Raw genomic sequence first — 27,496 nt, forward strand, 5'->3', positions numbered from 1 at the left:
AAAATTTCTATAAGTTTTTCTTCCTTTTCCCTCTGCTATAAAAGATATTAATTCAAAAATCTGGAAGAAAAGTTGAATTTTCACTGCTATTATTTTTCGCGGACTTTTTTTAATTACGTCATACCCGGAAAAACCTTTACGCATGCGTAACATAGTGAATGTAAACAACATTGTAATTTTTTTTGAATGTTCAGAATTTCAAACATTTATTTCTTGGTTTGTTGGTTTTGGTTCAGAATGCCGGTAAAATCTGTCCAACTTTCCAAGAAGAAAAACATCTGGATTTGAATGGTTTTTAAGAAAATTTAGCAGTGGAAATAGGCGAAAGAAAGATTGTATTTTGCTAAAAGATATTCTCTGCTTGGACTGATTGAGTGAAATGAACTTGAGCAGGTTTGCAGCAACTTTGCAACGCAGAATTTTATCAAAGCATGAATTAGAATCACATTTCATTATCTGCTCACAGTGTAGAAATCTCAGTAGAAAAACTCCAGCTGCATTTCAACTTGCCTCTTCTCAAGAGGATTTCATTGATTGCACTAAACCTGCACGTAAGGTGAAAGTTGGAGTAGTATTTGATATCGATGGAGTGTTGGTTAGGGGTCGGAATGTTATACCCACTGCAAAGGAAGCCATTCATAGACTAGAGGACAATAATGTTCCATATATATATTTAACAAATGGGGGTTGTGAAACAGAGGAACAGAAAGCTGAAAAGCTGAAAGAAAGACTCGGTATTGAGGTAAACAAAATTCTCCAAAGCTTTCTCTTATACAACGGGCCATTCTAGAATTTGTCTATAACAGGGGAGCGGAAGACACAGGATTTCCGAGGGCAAAAGTTTTCACCAAAATTCGAAATTTCCAAGGTGAGAGAAGAAAATGTATGAATACGCCTTTCCCGTAATTCAAAGTTCTCAGAAATGGCCCGGCAAAATGTGTGCTCCAACGTTGTGTATAAAATTGTTTGGGAGGTAAAAAACGCGTTTTTGCCTGTGAGTAGCAGTGGGCTATAGAGACCTTTTTTTTCAAAATTAAGTTTGCATAATTTTTTTTGGTTGGTTGGGACCCAAATAACATAAATCTGAGATATTTTTGGATATTTCCAAAAAATGGCGGTTCTCCGCCCTTTTTTATGCCCAAAATGGGCCATTTTCGGGCCATTTTGCTTGGAAAAAAAATCTAAAACCTGCTGTGTTGGTGCTACAACCATCAAATTAGGCTCAAAATGATCCTTGGAAAAAAGAAGGATTAGAATGTAACAATTATATACCTCTGCCATATATATAAACTTAAAAAATTAGGTTTTTCGGCCAAAATTGACAAAAATTGCAAAACAACAGGGTTTTGCCTGGAAAAAAATCTAAAATCTGTTCTGTTTGTGCTACAAGCCTCAAATTAGGGTCAAAATATTCGTTGGAAAAAAGTAGGATTAGAATGTAACAATTATATACTTCTACCATATATGTAAACTTCAAAAAATTTGGATATTGGGCCAAAATTGACCGAAACTGGGGAAAAAAGGGGTTTGCCTGGGAAAAAAATCTAAAATCTGTTCTGTTGGTGCTATGAAACCTCAAATTAATACTTTAAAAGATTCCTTGGAGGAAAGTAGGATTAGAATGTAACAAATATATACCTCTACCATATATATATAAATTTAAAAAATTAAGTATTTAGGCCGAGATAGACCCAAAACCGGGAAGAAACTAGGTTTTGCCTGGAAATAAAAACCTAAATCTGTTCGATTTGTGCTACAAACCTCAAATTAGGCTTAAAATGTTCCTTGGGAAAAAGTAGGAATCGAAAGTAGCAATTACATACCTCTACCACATATATAAAATTCAAAAATTAGCTATTTAGGCCGAAATGGACCGAAACCAGGAAGACACTGGGTTTTACCGGTTTCCGTCCATTTTGGCCTGAAAACCTAATTTTTTTGATTTTATATACATGGTAAGAGGTACATAATTGCTACATTCTTATCCTGCTTTTTTCCAAGGAACATTTTAAGCCTAATTTGAGGTTTGTAGCACAAACAGCGCAGATTTTAGGTTTTATTTCCAGGCAAAACCCAGCGTTTTCCTGGTGTCGGTCCATTTTGGCCTAAATAGCTAATTTTTGAATTTTATATATGTGGTAGAGGTATGTAATTGCTATATTCGATTCCTGCTTTTTCCCAAGGAACATTTTAAGCCTAATTTGAGGTTTGTAGCACAATAGAAACAGATTTTAGGTTTTCATTTCCAGGCAAAACCCATTTCTTCCCGGTTTCGGTCTATCTCGGCCTAAATACTTAATTTTTAAATTTATATATATGGTAGAGGTATATAATTGTTACATTCTAATCCTACTTTCCTCCAAGGAATATTTTAAGCATAATTTGAGGTTCATAGTACCAACAGAACAGATTTTAGATTTTTCCCAGGCAAACCCTTTTTTTTCCCAGTTGGTCAATTTTGGCCCAATTTCAATTTTTTGAAGTTTACATATATGGTAGAATATATATTGTCCATTCTAATCCTAACTTTTTCCAACGATATTTTGCCTAATTTGAGCTTGTAGCACAAACAGAACAGATTTTAGATTTTTTTCCAGGCAAAACCCTGTTTTTTCGCAATTTTTGTCAATTTTGGCCGAAAAACCTAATTTTTTAAGTTTATATATATAGCAGAGGTATATAATTGTTACATTCTAATCCTTCTTTTTTCCAAGGATCATTTTGAGCCTAATTTGATGGTTGTAGCACCAACACAGCAGGTTTTAGATTTTTTTTCCAAGCAAAATGGCCCGAAAATGGCCCATTTTGGGCATAAAAAAGGGCGGAGAACCGCCATTTTTTGGAAATATGCAAAAATATCTTAGATTTATGTTATTTGGGTCCCAACCAACCAAAAAAAATTATGCAAACTTAATTTTGAAAAAAAAGGTCTCTATAGCCCACTGCTACTGTGAGGGGTTAGGGGAAGTGGGATTTGAGCCTCTAACTTTTGACAGCGATCTTCTTTTGGCAAAATAATTTCAGGGTGGTATAATATCATGAATAGATTGAACATACTAAAATTTGATTGAGGGGATTTTGTTCAACAGAACTTAAGAAAAGCTCAAAAAACCAACTTTCCCTAAGGGAACGCAGGCAAAAACGGGTTTGTTTACCTCCAGACGGTGTCAATCGAACGAATCGAACGCCGAATCAATTGAACCCAATCGAACACAATCGAATAATTGCGATTCGATTGTCGAACGCAATCGAATATTACCCAGAATTTGCCGTTCCATTGCTTCGATTACGTTTGATTGTATTCGACTATGTTCGATTGCGTTCGATTGATTCAATTGTATTCTATTTTATTCATTCTAGTACGGTTACTTATGCATTCGGCCGTCCACGCTAAAAAGAGCTTTAAAGGAGTGATCAAAGTTAATTTAATCGCAATCAAACTTATCGAAAATAATCATAATCGAAGATCAATCGAAGGTAATTTACAATCAATCGAACCAATTAAACATAGGTTGGCTATCAATCGAACCAATCGAACGTTACTTGAACGCAATCGAACACAATCGAATATTACCCAAGAATCGGCCGTTCGATTGAGATTCGATTGCGTTCGGCAATCGAATCGCAATCATTCGATCGCGTTCGTTTGCGTTCGATTGGTTCGATTGCGATTTCCGTTTGAAGTTGTTCGATTGACACCGTCTGGTTACCTCCAGAGACCAAACGGTGGAGAGCATCAAAATATTGCGTGTGCGTTAGTTTTACGAATTATGGCAAAGGTGTATTTCCAAGGCAATTGAATTAAAAAAGGCAAAAAAGAGTGGAATTTCTGATGCATTTTGCAAAAGTACATGGATTTTTTATCAGAATTTCCGACCACCGCTGGAAAAGAAAAATTATTTCCGAGGCTAGAATAAATTTTAAAATGCACGTCGTCCGACAGGGGGTAACAAAAATTTTCTGGAATGGCCCAACGACCCTGCCTGCCAGAACAGTGTGTCTGTCCTGCCAATGCACTAGACTTACAAAAGCACCTAATGTGAATGTCAAATGAGAAATTTTTTACAACAAAACAATCCAAACACCAGACTCAATTTGTAGAAATTAGACTAATACAGTAATGGGCCATTCTGCGATTTTGATCCTGAAAAAGATTTCAAACTGGTCCACCCAAAGGGAAAATCACAAATTTTGTGAACTGAACTTGACCCAAACATCAATGTTTGGGTCAAAAGAATGTTTTTCTATTTTGGCCTGCTCAAACATTCGACTGGAAAATGTTTTTGAGGTCTGCTCAAGATACACTGTGGGTCGTGAAATTTGTTTCGTAAGTTGGTCTAATTATTCCTATCTTTAAAGAAGGGTGTCGGAATTAGAAGAGGGATGTTAACATTAGACCAACTTATATACAGTACTCTCGGGTGCCTATTATTTTTGTGTCAAATTTCCCGCCTGTACGCACATAGTGTCCTCCCCCCCCCTTTATAAAGGGGGGGGATTCTGATTTTGGCCCTTTTTTTAAAGTATGGGGGAAAATGAAAAATTTGAAATTTGCTGGGGGAAAATAAAGAGGGGGGAAAACCATAAATTTAGGAGATTTTGACTGGGGGAACTTCACTGATCTCAAGGTGATCATGTTGCAAAACCTGTTTAAGCAATAAAATCAGCAAATCTTTTGGGATAAACCAACTTTTCAATACAATTTCATTTTTCCAGCACTTTCAAGGCTATTTTTTCAAGCTTTCCAAAATTTCAAACTTGATTTAAGGCATTTTTATGTTAACCATATGGGGAACCGCAAAATCTTCAAATAGCTGGGGGAATTCAAAAAAGAGGGGGGAACCGAAAAATTTTGAAATATGGTGGGGGAAATAAAAGAGGGGGGAATGGAGAAAAATTTTGATTTTTAGTGGGGAAAACCAACCCAGGAGGACACTATGACGCACCTTATTAAGAACTGTATGTTTATTTATTCTGAAGAATTTTCCCGCCTGTACGTTTATTCTCTCCTGTACGTTTATTTATTTTCACCCAATATCGCCCAATTCATACTGGAAAAATTTGTTATTTTTTGTTCAAGTAAGATATGTTGAAAGGCCGTTAATTACATTCGAACGTATTGCTTATTTAGTACTTGTCATTGATCTATAAGAGATATACCTATACTTTTTAAGTCAGTCGTTTCGACCTGGATGTTCTACTTTTGAAAATTTGGTACATTATTCCCTGTACGTTCATTTTAGCCTGTACGTTTATTTATTTTAGCTCTGATTTCTCGCCTGTACGTTTATTTCAGCCTGTACGTTTATTAATTCCAATTTTATTCTCTCCCCTGTACGTTTATTTTGGTCTATACGTTTATTATAGGCACCCGAGAGTATGTGTTAATTTAATGTTAAAACTTTACTTTTTCGCATCCAGACCAAATGTTGTCTGGTGTCAAGAATTTACACCTTTGACCCCAATTTGACCCTTTGTAGAACACAATTTCACTTGGAATATAATACAGATCAAATCCGTGTATTGCATTTCGCTATTCGCAATATGCTTATGGAAAACTTAAAAGCAAAAAATTGAAAATTAATCCATTTCAAGAGGCAAAAAACCATGTTGAATATATACAATAGTCGTTTTGTTTTGCTTTCAAAAAAATTACAATTTCTTAATTTTAAAGTTTGGTTTGCAGTCTCAAGTGCAAATTCACGCTAATTAATACACTGGGCTTCCTAAGATTAAGAATTTGCTGGGCCTATAATCAAGAATTTGAGTTTATTTTTCATTCGTCCAGCCCATCAAAAACCAAGGAAAAACCCCTGTCCTGCAGAAGGTCTATTGAAAACTCCACTGACTCAATCATCAAAAGCAATAATTGAAAAATATTTGGTACACTAACCTACTAATTATAAGTATAATTAGTGTTCTTGTGTTCTTGTTGTGATGCTTAATTATTCAACACGGCCCATTACATCCTTCAAAAGGTAGCTCACCCAGTTTTTAATAAATCCTGAAAAGAAGTATATCATTTGTTTCTATATATTTATTATTTCCAAAAGTGTCAAAACGGGGTTGCTGATTATAAAAAGGGAGATCTGGGATAGAAGTCATGTCTTACTTCCAAGAAAGAATGTAAACTGAATCTACTCTTTTGTGCATATCTTCTAGAAAATATATGTCAATCAATCAACACAATCAATTAAGGGACCAGTTAAGCCTGCCGTCCGTGCTGTTTTTGGCTATCGCAAAATGTACGCGAAATGTTATCTTGTGTCTGAAGTTATTTTTAGATTTTACTTTTCCACTATTAAATAGGATACAATACAATCACAATACACTAGAGCACACACCAAAAGTCAAAAATACTCTCATGTGATGAAGATGTTTTTATCGCAAATGATTTTGTATCATTTTTTCTTCGATCACATGTAATTCGATCTGATGCAAACATCGAAATAAAAGAAATGCAGGTGGTTCTATTGTTAAAAACTATCGCAATAGACAGGTTTATTCTGCGATTATTTATGGATGATTTTTCGCGATATCTAAAAATAGACTAAGTGGACGGCAGGCTTTAGGGAAAAAGGGTTTACGTTTAAAAAATGGCTACCTACCTGAGTGAAAGGGAGGAAGGTAAAAAGGATTTGAGATAAAGTAAAGAGGGGGTGAGGAAAACTTTTGATAAATCTAAAATGGGCCCCAATCCAATCCACCATTGTCCAGTCCAAAAATGGTTTAGTTTTAAAGTTCTATTTACTATAAACATGAACAACCACCAAATTTATGAATTAAATTTTGAAATCTCGCCATTTTTTGAATAAAATGAGAAAAAGTGAAAATATTCTTTATGAAAAAATCCCAATTTGTTCACCATTTTGGGGGAATATTTGGAAGGATGAAAGCAAGGACACTTGTATAGCTTTAAACTTTTGGCAAATTTTGAAGACAGTTGAACTTATAAGCACTTCCCTTGAATTTGCAAAGTAAAGTATTTTATAAAGTTAGTATGTGATAATTTCTGCTTGTAGATAACAGATTAGGCCTTTTTCCTGCTTTTTCAGACACAAATGTTTGATTTTTTTAGGTGGACCCTGATCAAGTGGTATTATCGCATTCACCGCTCAGGATATTGGACATTCTACATCATAAACATGTCATGGTTTCTGGACAAGGACCTGTCTCGGAAATTGCACAAATGTATCTTTTCTAAAAAATTTATTTTTGTTTGGGGAAACTAAATTCTTTTGTCTTTATATTATGACTGATATCTTTTTAAAAAACTTTAACCTCAGCTAAACGGTTGCCTCAAATTTCGAATTACAAATTTGCATATTTGCATATTTTCACAGACATGCTGTTATATTTCTGTCACCATGAGTAAACTGTTTTTAATTTGATCCTATTCATTAATAATCTACATAATTTGTTTTTAACTTTTTAAAGTCAGTTCAAAATAATTATTTCTCCATAAGATCAAATGCTGTCACAGCTTCTTGCCATTTTAATGATGACATCAGAAATATGCATGGAATTATTTATTTTAGTTTACAATAATTTTAAATATACAAAGTAAGAATAATGAATGGATGAGTGAATGAATGAATGAGTGAATTAATCAAAAAATGATAAAAAACAGGACTAATGAAATGTGCCACCATTGATTGGATTTAAATTCTATTTTTTTACAAACCAATTACCCTTAACTGTGATGAAATTTAACGAAACAGGTGTGGTTTTTCCAAAGTGTCGCATGTGAATCATATTGATGGATATTTTCCAGAGCTTGATGTCAATGATCGAAGGAAACAAGAACGAATGGTAAGTAGCTACCCAAAGATGAGACATTTTTAACAAAATCAGGAATTTTCATTTCCACTGAGTGAGACTTGTGCATTGTTTTTTTTTTGGTTTCCGCTGTCTTCTAGAATTATATTCTTTCATTTGTTGGCTATCAACACGTTCGCTGTCGACTACGAATATTCTTAGTAGAGGGGTCAAAATACCCCGGTAGTACTTCAACGAGCCATAACTTTTGATACAGAAATTTTTTATTGCAATATTAAGGCCCCCCAGGAGTCTCTGAAAAGTCAAACTTTTGATGAAATTTCAAGATGTCAATTTTCCGATTTCTGAAAAGGGCTTGGTACACGCTTTTTTTTATAAGAACGGTGTAAATCCATTTCATCATGGATATTCTTAACTTTTTTGGGAAAATCATCCTAAAATATTCTTACAGCATTCTTAGGTTAGGATCCTAATTGACTAAAAAATGGTCTAAAAATGGCATTCTTAGCTTGAGTAGCAAAATTCTATGATGGTGATATTCTTAGCATATTCTTCAATTTTTGGCCATTTTCATCATGGACATTCTTATAAAGTGAATTCTTATAAAAAAAAAAAAGCGTGTAGTGAACATGCTTAACTTATAATTCTTCAAAAGCTTCCAGTTATTGCCAGTTAAAGTTTGCATTTCTTTATTTTTTCTATAGCCTTTAGCTCCTGAAAAGCCATTCTACCCCATTGAAGGTACGTCAAATCCAGGGTTTCATTTTCGTTGAACCCTCTTTTTGTTCTTCTGTGTTTCTTTTGGGATGAGCTGGAGTTTTTACAAGATGCTTAACTGATTGGTTATTTTTAAACAATAGGGATGACGCGTTCTTTAGAAAAAGTAATAAAATCGTTTGTCTCAACCATTTAACGAGTAACAGAGTCATCAAAGAACTTGTAAAAACTCCAGCATGACCCGTTTTTTTTAGTTTGAATATTTTATATTCTTTTTTTTTCGATTAAAGTCTGGTCTTAATTAATAGAATCTTCTGTGAAATGTTGATTTCATTAATCATACTATTTTGGATGCAAACGAAAGGCTGGGTTGATTATAGTTTCCGATGATATCCAAAGCAAGGCTATTTGTTTCCTATGTATGAAATTTGAAATGTTTAAAGATAATGTCATTTTGACACGCTCCTGTAAAACACATAGTAAATCTGGAATAACAGGTTTTTTCACTTTCGAATCAGAAAGTTTGTTATCGTTTGACTGATGATCATTTTTTCCGTCTGTCTGAGATGACATGTTTAAATCTTGAATAAACAACTATACACTTTTTCGACCGTAGCCGCCAATTGACGCGCGGGCATTTTTTTGTCCGCTTTATCCCACTAAAACTGTCCCAGTCCTTTTTTTGCACCTATAGACGATAGAAAAATGTGTCAAAAAAGGATTGGACCGAGTTTAGGGGAGGATGATTAAATAACTAAGAAGCACGCGCCTGACCGCGCGACTACGGTTGAAAAGGTGTATTCCTTACGCTCCAACATGGATGAATGAACTACTTAATAAAAATTGTTATCTTCAATATTTGTCCATATTTTTGTACTGTATCTATATACTTTTTTCCACCAAAAATCGTTTTTTTCTGGGAAAGATTTCACTCAAAAGCTTTCAAATAAGGCAAGGAAATGAATAATGTTTAAAGAGAAACTCTAACTTTAGTTTAGAAACTTGTTCTGCGAATGAAAAGTCACAGAGAATAACCCATGTACTTGACCTGTCTTACAAGGAGAAACTCAAAACATAAAATTATACAATACATTATGTAATCAGTTACAAAACGTCTCTAAAGCAGACTTTTCCCTTTGACCTGAGATGTAATCTCTTCTCTAGCGGGACGTTTTACGCTTGTAAACCCTTGTAAATCCCTTTGTAAAATCTTCTAAGCCTTTTTTCGTGAGGACCCTCTTTCCTCATTATCTTGAATAACATGTCCTGTTTTCAGCTCTTGTTACTTTTTGTACTTATCCTTCTCTTAATAGCGTAATATGATAAATTTCTTTTTTACTCGGACAATTGTTTAGGAAGTAAGATCTAGCGTGCACTAAACTCGAAAAAACGAAACCTCTTGTCTAAACGTGGTAGGCTGACTTGTTCGTTCCCCGTCACCCGACCGCCCCACTCGAAACAACATCAATATCTGACTGGAAAAGTTGTTTGGCCCACACAAATCACCTTTCAGTCGGATATAGTGTCAAGTTAGAAAGAAAACTTATACAGTAAAAAAGCCTTTTCTTTCAAAAACAAAAAAGTATTCCCTTCAAGAATACAAAAGAATGATTTTCCTTCTAAAATAAACTTGTTTACCTTTCAAAATTCAAAGAACATTTTCAAAATGCAAAGAAAATTTTCCTCCGAAAAAAAGTAATATATCTTCTTTTGAAAAATTCAAGTGGTATCTTCCTTCAAAAACACAATGTCCGTTTTAAATGCATTGCTTTTATCTTGAAGTCTCTCCACATTTATTAATGTATCTAAATCCTGAGTTTGAGTGAAAACCACACGGCTCACACACATTTTGGATAGGGAAAAGTGGCTTTTCCCATGCAGGAGTTTCGTTTCTAGCCCCTTCGGGGTTTTGAAATCAATAATGTAGCCCTTTAAGTAAGTAAGTCTGCGACCGCAGTCGGAGGCGACCCGAAGGCTCCTCTTTCGATAGCTGTCTACCCAAAGGTAGAGGAGGGCGCCACTCTTTCTCCCTGGATTACTCCACTTACCCTTGATCCTTCTCTAAATTGCTGACCATCAAGCAGAGAAGCATCAAGTACCATTTTGGGAATCTTTGGTATGACCCGGCTGGGGTTGAACCCTCAACCTTGCGCACCGTAGCCGGACGCTCTACCGCTATACTACGGTCGCTGTATGTAGCCCTTTAAAGGTTGATAAATAATTTTACCTTCTTCTCTCGTTTCAGCTGTCTTATTAATGGGAGAACCAGTGAACTGGGAAAAGAGTTTACAGATTGTGATTGACGTGTTGCTATCAAACGGCGTCCCCAACCAAAAGTACGAGCCACTGATTGGCAACCATCTCCCGATTGTGGCTGTCAACACTGACTACCTATGGATGAGTGAAGCAACAAACCCAAGGTTTGTAAAGCTATATATTTTCCTTCGAAAATACAAAGGTCTATCTTAGCCTTCTCTACGCTCATTACTTTTACTACCTAACTTTGACTCCTATGGAATGTATACCGTAAATCACCGATTAAGCGCCCCGCTTGAATTAGCGCCCCGTTCGAATAAGCGCCCCCATTTAGTTAAAATAATTTTATAAGCGCCCCGCTCGAATAAGCGCCCCCCTTTGAATAAGCGCCCCCCTCCAGGGAGGGGCGCTTATTCGAATTGGTGGCCTAGGCTAATTTCCGGGATAAGAATTTCTCTTCAGATGATTAACAGTCGAAAAAAATTGGTACAAAAATAAAAATCAAGGTCTTTTAGCTTTCTTTTTTTTCTGTTTCTTATTGGATTTTTCTTTTATTCATCCTTTTTTGAAGTTAAGTTTAAGCAGATTCCGAATTTGTTGATATACGAATTTCTGAAATAAAAATATAAGCGCCCCGCTTGAATAAGTGCCCCGCTTGAATAAGCGCCCCCCTCAGAGCCTGAAAAATTAAATAAGCGCCCGGGCGCTTAATCGGTGATTTACGGTAGTGTCGTTTTAAGTTGTAAACTTGGTTTTAATGCTAATGGCGAAATTGGCTAAAATTCACCCAGTATAGTTTGTTTGGTATTTGTCAAGTACTTTACTTATCAATTTTTGAATGAAATAATATGATTTTTTAATTTTTGGAAAAACTTCAATCTTTCAATCTGAATTTCTTCCGGATGGAAGGCAACAACATCAACACACTTGCGAAAACAGGTCATCTGTGTTCAACCATGGCCTTGGTTCAACTAGTGTTAATCTCTTGCATGGTACTATTCAAAACAAGAGTAAAAGAGACAATCTTTACCCTTTCGTTACCCTTCCAACTAAATGGTACCTTCCAGCTACATTACTAGGCTGCTCCGTCTGTGTTTTTACCCTCCTTAAAAAATCTTTCATCCAACCTTCTGATAGCTCTCAATAAAACTTTCGCAAGGTACGCTTCCTTTCAAATAATTCCTTTGCTTTTTGTTTTATTTTGGTTTTGCCTGCTACTTGGTTGCGGTTTGTCTGGTCATGTATTTATTTTGTAATCTCATAATATACAGTAGATCGTCCATTTATTTCACATGACGCTCTGCTCTTAAGGGATGTAGCGAATGTTTTTGAGAGACCATGGTCATCTTTCTGATATTTCTATAGTGAGAGGAGGAACACTGCGTTTTTCTTCAACCTTAACTACCAGTTTTCACTTTTTTCAGGCTTGATGTGTTTAGCTTTGACCTCGGGTTTTATGAACTGATAAAGTGATGAAACCGAAAATTGAAATATAATCCTTCGTCCGAACCTTTTTAGTCTATTTAGTTGAATTGCTTTTCATCCTTCCTTTGCTGAAAATTATTTTGAATTTCATCTCTAGTCTACAGTTCTTAATCTTTCAAATATACCCGCCTTGATAAGAAAACTTTGTCTCTTGGAACGTCATTATGTGAATTTTGAATTCTGTCTTACATATTGATCTTGAAAAGGGATTTTCGATGCGCTGTTCAGGCTATTGCTCATCAAATTAGGGCAGGGAAATGAGTCACCCTTTCCTGATCAAAAAACCATCAACTTGGAATTTTCTTTCTTCGATACAGCTGTTAACAGAAGATACTTACTGAAATAGTGAAACACTACCACGGAACTTTAGTTATTTTATTCTGTCAATTTTTAGGTCTACCTTGGGATGTTCTATTATTTCGATCTATTTGATTGTTCGTCTAGGTTAATTACCAGCTTTCCTGGAGATTGGCTCATTGAATTTTTCCGGTTTTTTTTTGTGTAATCCTAAACCCTCTGGGGACGGAGCCCGATTGAAAGAAAATTAATTCATGGTGATGTCCTTCATCCCCTTCTTCGAGTCCTTATAAATTTTCATTAATTCTTTAAAATCTAAATGTTTCGACACATATCCCGTAAAAGTAACATTTGCTTTTTGCCTTAGTATAGAAAAATAATTCTTTCTCACCATCAGGTTTGGTCATGGAGGTTTCATCTTATGTCTTGAAAGTTTATTCCAAAAGTTGACCGGCAGACGTTTGGAGTACACGGCCATCCTGGGTAAACCGAACCTGTTTACATATCGTTACTCACAAGGTGTGATATTGGATTACGCCAAGAAATTATACGGCGAAAATGTCATGATCGACACCATTTATGGTGTGGGGTGAGTTCCTAATACATTACTTTAATATGATAAACTTTCGCGGTTGAGCTCATCCGCCAAAGATTTCGCGGGGCTTAATTTCGCAGATGGCACTATATTTTCACAGTTTTGTGCCTTTTACTGCCAAATCATACATGTTGGTTGTTGAAATACGCATCATTAACCCCACTAATTATTTCTACTTAACGACATATTTTTTTCTTTCCCGTTTTTTCAGGACACCCTGTATAGTCTAAAAAACAAAGATCATTTTTTAAAGCTCTCAAAAGATACGAAAAAATTGAAACGAAAGTTCTTCGGGACTGATAGTTTTCCTCAAATTTAACAAAATAGGATTTTATTATTAATTTTGGCAGATAATTTCAGGTGCCTAATAACCCCCCGCTCATTCATTTAAAGCATAGTTTCCTGGGTGGTTCAAACCCCCTATATAATCAAACCCCATATTATATAATCGTGAACCCTGGGATAAAATTTTCGACGGGAATGACTCCCATAATAATTGAGACTTTTTCACCCCCCCCCCCCTCCCCTAATTACCAAACCCCCTAATAATTGAGACTTTTTCAACCCCCCCCCCTTACAGGGTTGTCTGAGAATTTGAAGACCCCCGCTAAACATACAGGGGGGATGAAACTATGTAAAGCTGTCAAAAGATTTGCTCTAAAAAGTCAGGTTTTAGTCTATAATTACCTTATCTGGGGGTATTAAGAGTTACAATGTCCAACTCCTCCCCTACGTTTATTGAAATTTGAAGATTTTTCCAGCCCCCTATTCCGACCATCCCGTTTTTAGGCACATGAGAGTATAAGATAAGATATCCAATCTACATTTTATATGTATTCTTTTAGGGACAACATTGATACAGATATATACGGTGCAAACCTTTACAATAACTACTTGAAGGCTGTCAAAGGCTCTGATATCAGTAAGTATTTCAACTAACGATCTTTCACCTGCGAAAATACCCAAGATAATACAGCTTGCCCCAAAAAAAAAGTGGACAAAATTTTATATAATATAATATTCTCATTATTTATGCCAAATTTTATGACTTAATATTTAAATTATTCAATTATTCTAAGCCCAGTTTAGATAATGAGTTTTGAGGATTTATTTTACTTAAAATAAAAATTGTCCGCTTTTTTTTGGGGTCAGACTGTAGAAGGTAAGCGGTTAAGTAAGTCGAGAAGACGGCAACTACGAAAAAGCCTACCAGTGTTGTTTTTAATGATTTAATGATTACCTATAATTCATTTCGACTGTGAAATGGCCTATACTTCACTTTTTTACAGCCACTGACCCAATCCATCCACATCGAATGGATCGCCCGAATCGGATGAAATCGGTTTTAGTAAAAACCGGTGTTTACAACCCGAGCTCACAACTGCAGCCTTCAGAATCCGTGACTCACTTACATCGCGACACTGTTTGTAGAGCGGACCTAGCTGTACCAACTTACGTGTGTGAAGATGTTCTCGATGCTGTGGACACCATTATTAAAGCAGAAAATGTTACCAAGGGAAACGGTGTTTAAGTCCATGGTGTTTAGTTGTGATTGAGAATTAAAAAGAAATAAAAAGGAAAACAAGTTGGCAAGGATCACCCCTCTCTGTTCGAAATTTCTTGTTTAAAATGATTGGTTGTGTTGTTTACTGGGTGGTCCTGTGCACCCGAAAAAGTCACCCATGGTACAAGTGCACCGCAATTACATATGATTTGCAATAATTCCCATATGGGTTGTTCATAAGTTGATAAAGGAAGTGTGCTATATTTTTAACCAGATGCTGCTTTAGAAAGCTGTCAATACCACAGAGCATAACAAGGACACTCGACAACCAACATCATACCGTCGTTTTAGCACAAGATTCCCTTTACCGCACTTCGATTTTTCCGGGATAACCAGCATAAGATTGGAAGGCTTTTTTTACTGAAGGTACAGGAAATCTTGTGTCTATATACGAAACTGCGTAACCTTCCGCAACTCGTTTCAACGCTCAACGACCTTTTTCCGATAGATAAGTGGCAATGGAGTCTTATGTAAAACGACGGTAAATCACGAAATTAAAGCGTCGTTTTTTGTTTGTTTTGTTGATGTAAATATAGAATTAATATTTAACAGATTGTATAGAAGTTTTACAAAAGAGTTTTTTTTTTAGTTTATATGATTGCTACATTATGCAAATTTTCTTAGGAAAAATGAGCATGCCTTTGTTAGTATATAGCCTATTACCCGTGTGCATAGCCTGTAGATCCACGCTATTTCTTCTTTTATATACTGATGGTGAAATGAATAGCATGGTTTGAGCTATAAGTTTGAATATCCAAGCTCTTTATGACAGTTTAAAACACAACTAAACAATTTTTCTTTCACTGGTCACACTTTCTTAGAAAAAACGTTCCAAAAGTTGTTTTAATTTTAGTAAGTGAGGACAGCGCTAAATTCTTTATATAATTCTTTATCCCACCCCACCTAGCCGGGCCAACCCGCCCTCATATCAACAGCCGTTAGTTATCCAGGATTATGAATCAAATAGGCAATCTCCGCCCATAGACCCTAGGCTATTCTGCACCCAGTATTGGAAGGGTTAATGATGTACCCTATGAAGGTACACCTTGTTGAGTTTTTATGTAGTTATCATCATTAATATAGCATAGTTTTTGTATTGAAAAAGGCACTTTTTAGCATATATATGAACTGTTAAAACGAACATTTTTTTCATGTTGTATAAAACCTGTAGGAAAATTTGAAGAAAATTGTAAAGTTAGAGTGAGGATCAAATATCATCAGATTTTCCTTAAACTCTTTTTATTATGGATAGGAGATTTCGGTATGGGTTGAAGATGAGTTGAACTGTGTAATGGTAGTGAGGGTTCAATCGTCAAAATCTAACACCAAGTCAATTTTCAAACTGTCGGTCTAAATTGTTCGCTGCTTTTTCGATTAATTTGACACTTTCTCTAAAGGCTGCCAGTGTGTCCCAAATTTAGTTGTAAGCTCGGTCCGGCGCTACGGGAGGGGGGTCCTGTAATTGCGGGGACCCCCCCCCGTACAGCCTTCCCGTGACATTTTCAGAACTTCGGACCGGTTTTTTCGGAATCTACACCAAAAAGTACATGTAATATCAAAATTTGGATGAAAACGACCCAAGGGTAAACGCCGTACGTCCTTCACTTTGCCGGGCCGTACGGCGTTTACCCTTGGGTCGTTTTCATCCTTGGGTCACTTTGCCGGCCGTTTTAAGGGCCGCACGGCGTTTTCATAATCTCGAAACTCTTTATGTCTATCAAATAGAACTTTTTTTTTCATTCAAATACAGTGGAGTCTCTTTAACTCGATTCTCTATAACTCGAACAAGTTTTCTCGTCCCTTCAGTTAACAATGCCTTATAAACCTTACTCCAAAACTCGAAATTGTCTTTAACTGGGACAAATATGTGTTCGAGTTACGGAGACTGTACAACAGACCAATAACACAACGGAAACACTAAGTGAGTTTAACACATCCATTGGAACTAAGAACTCTTTATATGATCAATAGGAACATATCACTACCAGCAGTAACTGCTTAAATCTTTTCTCTTCTTTGAAATAAACTCCATAGGAAATAGTTGTCTCCTAAAGAAATGATACTTTGGGATCCTGCAGAGTTCTTTAATAGAAATCGCTATTATATTAAAATGTCCGGATATTTTGTTCCCTTTTCCCAAATAGTTTGGTTGGGAGAATCTTTCATAGTTTTCTTGATTTAATTTTTTTCGTGATATAAACAAGAGTGAGCAGATTAAACTACTAAAATATCCTGACCATTTCGTTTTATTTCTAGGAGTGTATACTTATGCTTGTATTTCTTAGTAGTAATTTTTTAGTTGATCAGAATGAATCTTGATTCTAAAGAGTAAGTAATTTATCAAATTAAAACAAAAATTTAAAAAGTTCATGAAACAATTCTTATTTTTTTAGAAGTTTTTCGGTGTTCATACCACCATCAGGTATAAAATTATTTTACACCGAAAAGCTTCGAGAAAAATCTTTTTAATTTTTGTTTTAATCCAGTAAGGAATGACACACTTTGACACAAAGTAATTCATATTCGGGACTACTTATTTGTTCAAAAGAATAGATTGTATAATTATGTATTTTTTATTTTTCATTTCTTGAACTTAATTTTGAAATGAGTTTGACTGACTATGTTAGAAATTATCGTTTACAGTCTAATTTCTAATTCATCAAAGTGTATATACACGCTTTTTTTATAAGAATAGTGTACTTTGGCTGAGGGTGAGCATTATTCTTATTTTTCTATTGTTCTAAACAATAGGCCTATTTTTCACCCTCATAGGCCTATTCGCCCTCATATTCTTAAAGAAGTTATTCCTGCAAAAAAGCGTGTATTTGAGCTTCGTTCTTGATTTAAAAATTATTCGTTTCGTTTTTAAGGGAATGATGACAACTCAATATTTTGCATTCTGCCTGTTCCTACTGCTGTTTGTGCAAGGTATGCATGCGAATTGCCTGTTTGTTATTAAATTTCAAATTCCATTTGAAGTTTGGAAATTTTGTTTGTTCGTAATTAACTTGCTGTGAGCTGTGTTACAATACCTGCTTTTAAAATTGCTCAATACCTGGCTAATTTAAAAATCTTGTAAAAAAATTTTAACATTGCTGTGTTGCAATTGCCTATGCTCAAATCTTCTTATTTTCAAAAGACAAGCAAATATTTTTGAAAAACGAATTTTTTGTTGCAAAAATTAGTCCAAATCGATTTTTTAATCCCAATCGAAACACAAATTTAATCCAAATGTTTCCTTTTCTTTAGATCAATTCAAGAAAATATTATCAAAAAGAACTCAGGAATTGTTGAAATTTTATTGTCATCTTATTCTTTAACAGGTTGTTTATCGGAATCAGGTGAAAAACGTTTACATCGGCATTTATTCGAAGGATATGACCGAGAGAATCGTCCTGTCAATCGTGATCGAGAAATCTTGAACGTTACTTTTTGGTTGGCTTTGAATCAAATTGTAGAAGTGGTGAGAGGACTTAAAGTTTTACAAATTTCCTGGTCTTGGTTTTTAGTGTTTCTTTTGTGAAAGTAAAGACGAATGAAGCTATATACATTTTTGGACCTACCCCGATGTAGGTCCTATAAATTAACCCGTGTTCGTTCGTGCGTGCATTGTTTACTGGTCGCTCACGTAGATATCAATTATATATGTGTTAAATGCATAACCAGGTAGGTCCATAAAAGTATCGCTTGTTTTGATTAAAATCTCCAATTTTCGGATCAGCTCTGAGGTTGCTTAGCTTTCTAGCTCATTTTCTGAACAAGTTGCTTAGCTTTCTAGCTCATTTTCTGAACAAGTTGCTTTGACCATCCCCGATATTACCATATTTATGCTTTATTATGTCAAGGGCATGATTAGATTTTCTAAAGCCTTTACTCTACAAGATTCCTCCACCTTGCATTTCATACTAGGACACAAAAGGAGAAACCATGTCCATCATAGCATTTCTACGACAGAATTGGCAAGATTCCTATCTCAGTTGGGATCCCAATGACTTCAACAATTTGACGTCAACAAATATTTCTCCTGACACTGTATGGGTGCCTGATATCACTCTCACTAATAAGTATATGTTCCTTCACAGCTTTCACACAACGTTGTTTCGACGTTTATTTAACGTTCCAAACATCCATATAACGTTAGATGAACGTTCAAACAACGTTATGTGCAAGCTGGGTTAGATGTGGTTTAGACGACCCACTTTTTCGACCTGCCTATCCTTATTGTTGGTTAAAGTGGGCAGAAAGTCAGTGAATTGCCCTCTTTTTTGACGTCAATGTAATGACTTCTTTCAATCTTTTTTCAAGTAAATGTTTTAACAGTACACTTGTTCATGTTTCCTACTCTAACAATTAGAATATATAGGGCAGAAAAATGGTCTAAACTAAAACTTACCATTACCAAGTAAATTTCAGACCTTTATGCAAGGAATCTTGCGCAATAACGCTACCATTTTACACTTCTTTACCAGTTCTCTCGCAAGTCGATCGGGTCATTAATCTTTTAGGATACGATATCGCTAACACTTAAGTCATTGTATCTTTTTATCTCCTAGAAAGCATACTTCTGTTTTTCGGCTAACACCCTTTTCATGGGACTTTCAGGAGATGCATCAGTGATATACAGTGCACTATTGCTTGTTCGAACTTTTATTATTCGAATTCTTCTATCATTCAAACTAAATTAATTCACAGTTCCCGTCAAGAGGCAACCTCCAGAATCTTTCTATAGTTCGAATTATTAGACTTCCCGTTCGATTTCAATTTGGCGAGAGTTTACACTAATCTTGGCATTGTTTTTCTTTCTGAATTTTATAGTGCAGAATATGACGAACTAAGAGGTAACTTGAACCGGCTCTCAAAGAAAGTCATCATACACTATGACGGCCGTATGAAGTGGCATAGCGCCGCAGTGTTGACGGGGAAATGCCCTATGAACGTCCGGTATTTCCCTATGGACCGCCAGGAATGCCATTTCACTTTTTTAAGTTGGTCTTACGATTCTACATTGTTGGATCTGCAATCACCAAGCGTTAGGCTGGATATGGGTAGGTTTATATTTCGTTTTATTGACTTATTTTCGGCGCAATGGCATCCAACATTTGATCCAACATTTCAAATTCTTTGTTGGACGAAATGTTGGAAAAATTCGAAAAGCTGCGTAAAAGTGACGTCAATCTTGAAATATATTGAACGAGGATCAAACTTCATCCAACATGATTTCCAACATTTTTATTAAAAAGTTGCAATTTTATGACTTGCGGAAATGAACCTAACATTTCATGCAACAATAATGTTGGATCCAATCTTGGATACATTTGCGCTGGCCTTAAGGGAATTTGTAAGTGGAGTTTCCATAATTTGAACAAGCCCGGGGAGGACACAAACTTTGTTCGAGTTATGGAGTAAGGTTTATGAGACATTGTTAACTGAAGGGATCATAAAACTTGTTCGAGTTAAGGGGGCAGTTGAGTTATAGAGGTTTGAGTTATGGAGACTCCGCTTTAGAAGGTCAAGAAAATCATTATCTTGTCGACTTCATGAGCAGTACAACAAAACTGTTTTTTATTGAATTCCTTTGTTCAGTATCGCATTCATCTTGAGTATGTATTTGATAACTTTCTTACACCTCTGTGTCAATGACCTAGTAGGATCCCCTACATACTGAAAAAACTGAACTGATCAAAAGATTATTCGTTCCGGTGATAAGGTTAGCATCCATTGAAGGATTTGTGCTCCTTATACTACCTGCGGTTTTGCAGAGGTCTGCGATTCAGACTAGGAATACTGGGACGAACTCTTTTTACCTTGGGGTAAACGTACTTAATATTCGAGTTTTTTTCTTTTTACCTAGGTTCTTACTCTATTAATGGTGAATGGTCGATCCTTGGTGCAACGGTGACAAAGGAATATCAGAAATTCAAATGCTGTGAAAACCCCTACGCAGTCATCAATATTCACCTCCATTTGCAACGGAAAGCCTTATTTCATGCTATTCATTTGTTGATACCAATGATCTTGGTCGCTTTGTTAACTCTCTTTGCTTTCTTTGTGCCTGGAAGATCTGGTGAGTTTGTTTTGACGTTTTGGAAGTTAAAATCACAGATTTGTAAAGCCCGAAGGGCTAGATGCTTTGAGCTCTTCCATAAGCAAAAAAAAGTGAATATCGCAAAAAATATTGCTGCTATTGTTTCCGAAAACCCGCGAAGCTTCATTGGCCAAGCGCTAAAATTCACGTGACATAGGTAGGATCCTACCTAACCTCGGCACACTTTTCAGCCAAATTTCGGGTCGTGCCTGGAAGGTTAGCCTGTTTTAGTAAAAACCCTATGTTTGCTGTTTTCTTCGCTTCAACGGACCATCAGAGGCTATAACTTTTGGACGCAATAATTTTAAAAATTTCAACTGAGATTTGGTAACAATTTACTATAAGTCGAAATATATTGAGATTTTAGTGTATTTTCACGTTTTTGAAAATTTAAAGTTCGGGCGAGAATTGCTATTTTAGCACTTGCACTTTCTTTCATTGAATAATTCGATTTTGGAGGGGTTTAGTGGCTTCTGGGCTATATTCCAAGCTTTATCAGAGCAAATTTGAGCTTTTAAACCCTAAGATCCACCTACGGTGCTAAGTCTTTTAGGTCTCATGTTAAAACTCAGAGTTAAAAATATATTTTCCAACTTTAGTTTAACGCGCTTAAAAATAATTTGTGGTGTTTAAAATTTCGCCCCTTTGTCTCAAATAATACTGTTAAGTAAATCGGTAAAATCACGACGACGAACGAAAATTTAAGAACAGGCTAGTGAGTTTCAACCAATCAAATTTCGTATTTTCACTAGCCTATTACATTTTTCGTCCATCGTCATGATTATCCTGGTATGCTTAACCTCAGTATTTTGTCCACGATTGTAGTTCTCATAACGTTTTTTTCTTACAAGGTGAAAGAGTTTCATTTGCAGTGACCATGTTGTTAGCAATGACTCTTTTTATGTTACTTCTCATGAACATGATTCCCGCCTCATCCAACCCTCTCTCAAGACTGGGCGTCTTCTTTAACTGTCTGGTGGCGGAGTCCGTCCTTATGATCATGTGCGTCTGTTTCGTATCACGAATGCATCAGACGTACCCGAACACTGAGAAACGTATCCCATTATGGATGAGAAGATATGTGTTTGATTGGTTGTCTTACAAAGTATGCTTCGTTCTGTTATGTTTAATCGTTAGATTTTTGCCACCCGGGAGGGGGGTACTAGGTTTGCGAGGTGACGGGCATATGTCCGAGCGAAAATTCGCCTTGAGGGACTGAATTTCGACGTTTTTGCGACCCTTTGAGAGACTATTTTTCCAATTTATAGCTCAAAATTACCAGATTTTATGACCTATAGAGGGAGTCGATTTTAATATTTTCATATCGTAATTTTGAGACCTTTACAGAGAATCAATTGCTATAATGATTTATCGTTTTTGTAACCCTTTGAGGGACTCTTATGGCTCGCACATTCCTGGTACCCCCTCCCCCGGGTTTGCCACTTACCAATGGCTATGCATATTTGTTTATGTGCACTGAATTCGTGAAATGTCGCGAGTCGTCATGATTAAAGATTTTGAATTTGAACAGGTCTGAAAAATAAGATTGTAATCCCTCTCTGAGAAAGTAATGTTTATCCTTATTCCCTCCCAAATCTCAATATTTTGCATACCACCGTAGACCGCCCCTGGGGCGTCCCGGCAGGGGTTACTGGGGGTTCAATTGGTGCCAACTGGTTAAGAGGGATGTGAGGGTACACGCCTGCACCGTTGGGGGTGCTTCAAAATTCCTCAAAGTGTCGCAAGCAAAATGTTTAAACTGACTATATTCATTACTCTCCAACCACAGCTTGGTATTCGAAAGATGAAATCATCCCTGGAGGAGGATTACACGACAGAGGGAGAGCACCTTTTAAATAATCAACCCTCCTCCTCGGGATCTCGAAGAAGAATGAGACAAGACGCTGGTAGCCTAGCAACCACAACTTCTATTCCTGAAGCTGAAGAAGAGAATGATGATGATGAACAAGGCGTCCAGGTTAGTAGAAAAAGTCATTATTCTCTTTTCATATTTCATTTGGTTTAACGAGGCCTCGTGAAAATTATGCCTTATGCCCCAATGGTTCAAGAACTTTAACCTCTCTTTGGCAAAATATCAAATAAAATATTTCATTGAGAATATATAGATCACTTTCTTATAATATGTTTGTTGAACAACCATTAAAAAAGTGTTCAATACTCTTCGTAGAGCAAATTCAATAAAGTTATATTTTACATGGTGATTTTTGAAATATAACTTTATTATAGATCACTTTCTTATAATATTACAGTACAACGATTCATATGTTTGCACAAGCCCTGACGGCTCAGGTACTTCCACCTCACTCTCACCGATCACACCTCAAAAGCATCCACCAAGACAACTCATACGAAACAGTCGATCTAACTGGGAGAAAGGATTTAACAAAATACGGCGTGAAGGAAAACTTGGTTTCTCAGGGACAGTGGAACTTCTTCTTCGACGATCCAGTCAAGTTTCGGTTGCCAAATATTTCGGTGAACGTAGAACTAAACAATGCTCCTATGAATGGAAGATCTGTGCTGAAACGCTAGATCGTTTTTTCTTGATCGTTTTTACAACTTTATTTTTGGGGACTGCTATCATTTGTTTTTTATAGCTCCTCGTTAAAGCTAACTGAATTTGAGCTAAACAAAAATTCGTCATTTACCAGTCGAAATCACAATTACGGAGCAAAGGGACAACTTTTTGAAGGATTTTAGTGATTTTTACTGATTTAAGTAGAAAATATCTATGTGAAGAAATAAAAATTTCTGTCCAACTATATTAACTCAGGAGATTTGGGAGGCAGAGCAGTATATACACTTTGTCCTTAATGTGAATCATCAGCACTGTATTGGCCAGATCGATATCTATTTTTTACCTCATTTTTCATCTTTTTGAATATCTAGGAAATTCTACAATTCTCAAAATTATCTTTCCAATGAGGTGTTACTTTTACCTGTATTTTCTCCCCCACAAGAGACATGTTTTGTGAATAACGTTTTCGATTTAAATTTTCTTTTGCAGTTCTTAATTTGAAGATTTTGCCTTGATATCTCTCTAATTATTCTAGGCTAGTCTGTCTTTCCTTGGACACAGGAACGCGGGAAAATTGAAAAAAATTGAAATTGCCGTGGGAGAGTTGGAAAGACATATCGTATTCTGCATTGTAAGCTGCAACGAAATACAACGACGTGGTTTACTAGTCTATAATTATTCATACTAAGGCGAGACCAATTTAATATGTTGTTCTACGGGCCCGACCGACCCTATTTTTGCTAAAATCAAAAAATAATAATATTGTATTTCCACTACAATATATTTTACACACTAGTTATTTGTAAGAATTAAATTCGAATAAAGCTGAAAGTTAATTCAAGAAATTGAAAAATTTAGAAAATCAAGCATTTCATACACTAAGATTTTATTTTGATCTGGATCGAAGATAAAAAAAAGTGAATTTTTGATCCAGATATTTTTTTGAAAATATTTTCGGTACCTTACCAACCCTGATAAATGAAAAATTTATTCTAATTTTACCGACCGACCGACCCATATTTTTCTAATGATCTGCCCGTAGAACAACAAATTAAATTGGTCTCGCCTAATCCATTAAATTTTTGGCTTTCAGAATATAAATTTTTTAAACACAACCCTGTATATACACACTATACGATTTCAGTTGTTTAAACGAAACTTTGCTGATAGTAATTCCTGTTTGAATAGTGTATGAAAAGAACTTTATCGGTAGGTTGGCTCTGAAATGGGAGAAAAAAGATAAAATTTCAAAATATAACTTTTGGAAGATATTTTGTTGCTGCTGCTTTTTGTAAGTAAAATTCAAAAATGAAGTCCAGTCTTCTTGATATGTAGCCTAGAAATCTAAGCTAGTTTGATTCAGTCACCGGGATAAATTGTAAGTTTTATGACTGAATAAACTGAATAACTGACATTTTTTTCTGAGGACGCTTAATCAAGAAAGGCCATACTAACTTGGAACTTTATTTAGTTATTGGATATTTTACACTTTTTGATTTGAGTTACATGTCTTTATGTAGCCTAGAAATCTAAGCTAGTTTGATTCAGTCACCGGGAATAAATCTGATGGTAAGTTGTGACTAAATAACTATAATAGTCACAGTATTCCAAGTCAAACGTAAAATCCGTAAATATAAAAAATTTAAAGCGCTGAAAACGCTATATAGCCAAAAGCCGTGTGCCTTAGCTTTGTGAATACGGACATATTTAACTAGGCTATGCTGTATTAACCCATTGACTTCCAAGCCCGAAGGGCTAGACTCGATACTCCTGGATGGGAAATGAAGCCACTTATTTTCCATCCAGACAGAACGCCTGCGCTTGGTTTTTAACACAAACGCTAGATTGAAAGCAAAATCTTTCCCAAGATTTCAAAAAGTGCAGTCATAAAAAACCGCTACAATCACTTCCATAACATATTGGCACTTTTGGCTAATTTACCATTTTTCGAAAATTGAGGTTCGAGCGAGAATGTCAATTTCGGGCCTTCAACTTGATTTCATCGATTATTTCGATCTGGGAGGGTTATTGGTTTCTAGGCTATATTTTAAGCCCTACTGGACCATTTTTAACTTTTGGATCCTAAGGTCCTAAGGTCCTAAGTCTTAAGTCTAGCATTAAAACTCTACCCTTCGAACCTACTTTAGAGCACTTACAAATCGATTGTGGATTCAAAACTTCCCGGTGGATTTCCCTTTTGTGCCAAGTATATCATCACCGATTGTCTGAAAAACTAGAAAATGCTGATTTCTGCTCTGCAGGGGGTCCCAAATTATATGAAAACCTTCTAAATTTGTTTTAAAGCATGATTTGGGCCATTTTGAAGCGTTTGCTACTGACCAAAATCAGTTTTTGTGAAATATTTAACTTTTTAAAAAGGTCCAATTTACGAAAAGTCAAAAACGTGAAAATTTCAGAAAATTTTGACTTTTTTTCAAGTTTTAGCCCCTAAAATTGATGAAAGGGGGATTTTAAGCCCGAAAAACTGCTTGAAACTTAGCAATAAGACCTCCTGCTGAGCAGAATTTGGCATTTTTCAGTTTCTCATACTGTCTGAAAAACTAGAAAATGCTGATTTCAGGTCTGCGGGGGGTCCCAAATTATATGAAAAACTTCTAAATTTGTTACAAAGCATGATTTGGACCATTTTGAAGCGTTTACTACTGACCAAAATCACTTTTTGTGAAATATTTAACTTTTTGAAAAGGTCCAATTTATGAAAAGTCAAAAACGTGAAAATTTCAGAAAATTTTGACTTTTTTTTTTAGTTTTAGCCCCTAAAATTGATGAAAAGGGGATTTTAAGCCCGAAAAATTGCTTGAAACTTAGCAAATAAGACCCCTCGCTGAGCAGAATTTGGCATTTTTCAGTTTCTCAGACAATCAGTGCCATAAAATATTGGCACTTTTGGCTAATTTACCATTTTTCGAAAATTGAGGTTCGAGTGAGAATGTCATTTTGGGCCTTCAACTTGATTTCATCGATTATTTCGATCTGGGAGGGATTTATTGGTTTCTAGGCTATATTTCAAGCCCTACTGGACCATTTTTGAACTTTTGGATCCTCAGATCCTAAGGTCCTAAGTCTTAAGTCTAGCGTTAAAACTCTACCCTTCGAACCTACTTTAGAGCACTTGCAAATCGATTGTAGATTCAAAACTTCGCGGTGGATTTCCCTTTTGTGCCAAGTATTTCGTCACTGATTGTAGATATAATCTGTCGTCATAATTGCGGCGCGAAATAAAGTGGCTTCATTTTTTCTTGCCTTGGAAAGGTTAGAGATTCTACTCTAGCCCTTGGGGCTTTAAGCTCAATGTTTGTATCAGGTGTGGTAATAAAACATGGTTCATACATCCTAAAAGAAGAAGAAAGGACCTACTGTACTGTAAGTAAGGAAAAAGTTACCCTTTCATAAATTACGTGACGAACATCACTTGCCTCGTTTTGAAATTATTGCCATCGTGATTAACTCACAGCAGATTTTATTAAAACTACTTTCTATTCATAAAGAATCATTTTTTTCTCAAGGGACATATAATAACCATGGTAATTGTTTGAATACGAGGCAAGTGGTGTTCGTGACGTAATTTATGAAAAGGCCTATTGATACGGATGTGGAATAAGATTGGCAGAAAGAAGAAAAGAAAAACATTTTTATGCTTATATTAACATAATATAACAATAGGCAGACATTGTCCTGATATGAAATATGTGTCTGATATGAAACGGGAACACTTATACAGGGTGTCCCTAATTAAAGTATCGAGTTTGAACATGCGATTGAGTAGAAGTGTGTTTTATCAACGGATTAGAATAGGTGGATTAACTTCTCTCGTTGCTCCCAAGAGAGATCCATTGTCTTCTCATTGTTACAAGAAAAATCTGTAAATGACTCTGCGCACTCCTCGTTTAGTTTTTTCATTGTTTTTATAAGAACAATTTTCCAATTTATACAGTTTCGAAAACGAATTTGTCCTATGATTCGATCAATTTTGATGATTTTGCAAATATTTTAAATCCTGCTCTTAAGTTTTAGCATCAACAAACGCTAGACCAGTTTTAATGTAAATTTTTAATCTTTTGTCAATGGCAATCTTCAGATAAGTGAAAATTAAGGTATGGTCTATAACTAAGAAACTATCGATGGGTCACGAATGGGTTGCATACTGGTGAAAGAAGA

The 27,496-nt window shown here is 35.7% G+C and overlaps 2 protein-coding genes across 3 annotated transcripts; both read left to right on the top strand.

Annotated features, from left to right (window-relative positions):
* Window positions 1–200: 200 nt before the first annotated feature.
* On the top strand, window positions 201–14,754 carry LOC136814122 (haloacid dehalogenase-like hydrolase domain-containing 5). Its single transcript, XM_067070630.1, has 8 exons — window positions 201–742; window positions 7,079–7,191; window positions 7,722–7,812; window positions 8,484–8,520; window positions 10,742–10,916; window positions 12,932–13,123; window positions 13,975–14,051; window positions 14,419–14,754. Exons 1-8 carry the CDS (start codon window positions 380–382, stop codon window positions 14,658–14,660), a joined length of 1,290 nt encoding a protein of 429 aa, XP_066926731.1. The 5' UTR covers window positions 201–379; the 3' UTR covers window positions 14,661–14,754.
* Window positions 14,755–16,837: 2,083 nt separating this feature from the next.
* On the top strand, window positions 16,838–23,522 carry LOC136814123 (neuronal acetylcholine receptor subunit alpha-2-like). Of its 2 annotated transcripts, none has more exons than XM_067070632.1 (9): window positions 16,838–17,021; window positions 17,564–17,621; window positions 18,017–18,156; window positions 18,603–18,757; window positions 19,509–19,738; window positions 20,545–20,757; window positions 21,630–21,883; window positions 22,568–22,756; window positions 23,049–23,522. In XM_067070632.1, the coding sequence occupies exons 2-9, from the start codon at window positions 17,567–17,569 to the stop codon at window positions 23,394–23,396; spliced, it is 1,584 nt and encodes a 527-aa protein (XP_066926733.1). In that variant the 5' UTR covers window positions 16,838–17,021; window positions 17,564–17,566; the 3' UTR covers window positions 23,397–23,522. The 2 variants fall into 2 exon arrangements, with proteins under 2 accessions (XP_066926733.1, XP_066926734.1); XM_067070633.1 differs by having other exon boundaries at window positions 23,026–23,059.
* The last annotated feature ends 3,974 nt before the right edge of the window (window positions 23,523–27,496 follow it).

This window comes from Clytia hemisphaerica, unplaced genomic scaffold, assembly GCF_902728285.1.
Source record: "Clytia hemisphaerica strain Z4C2 unplaced genomic scaffold, Clytia hemisphaerica genome assembly, whole genome shotgun sequence".
Lineage (NCBI taxonomy): Eukaryota > Metazoa > Cnidaria > Hydrozoa > Leptothecata > Clytiidae > Clytia > Clytia hemisphaerica.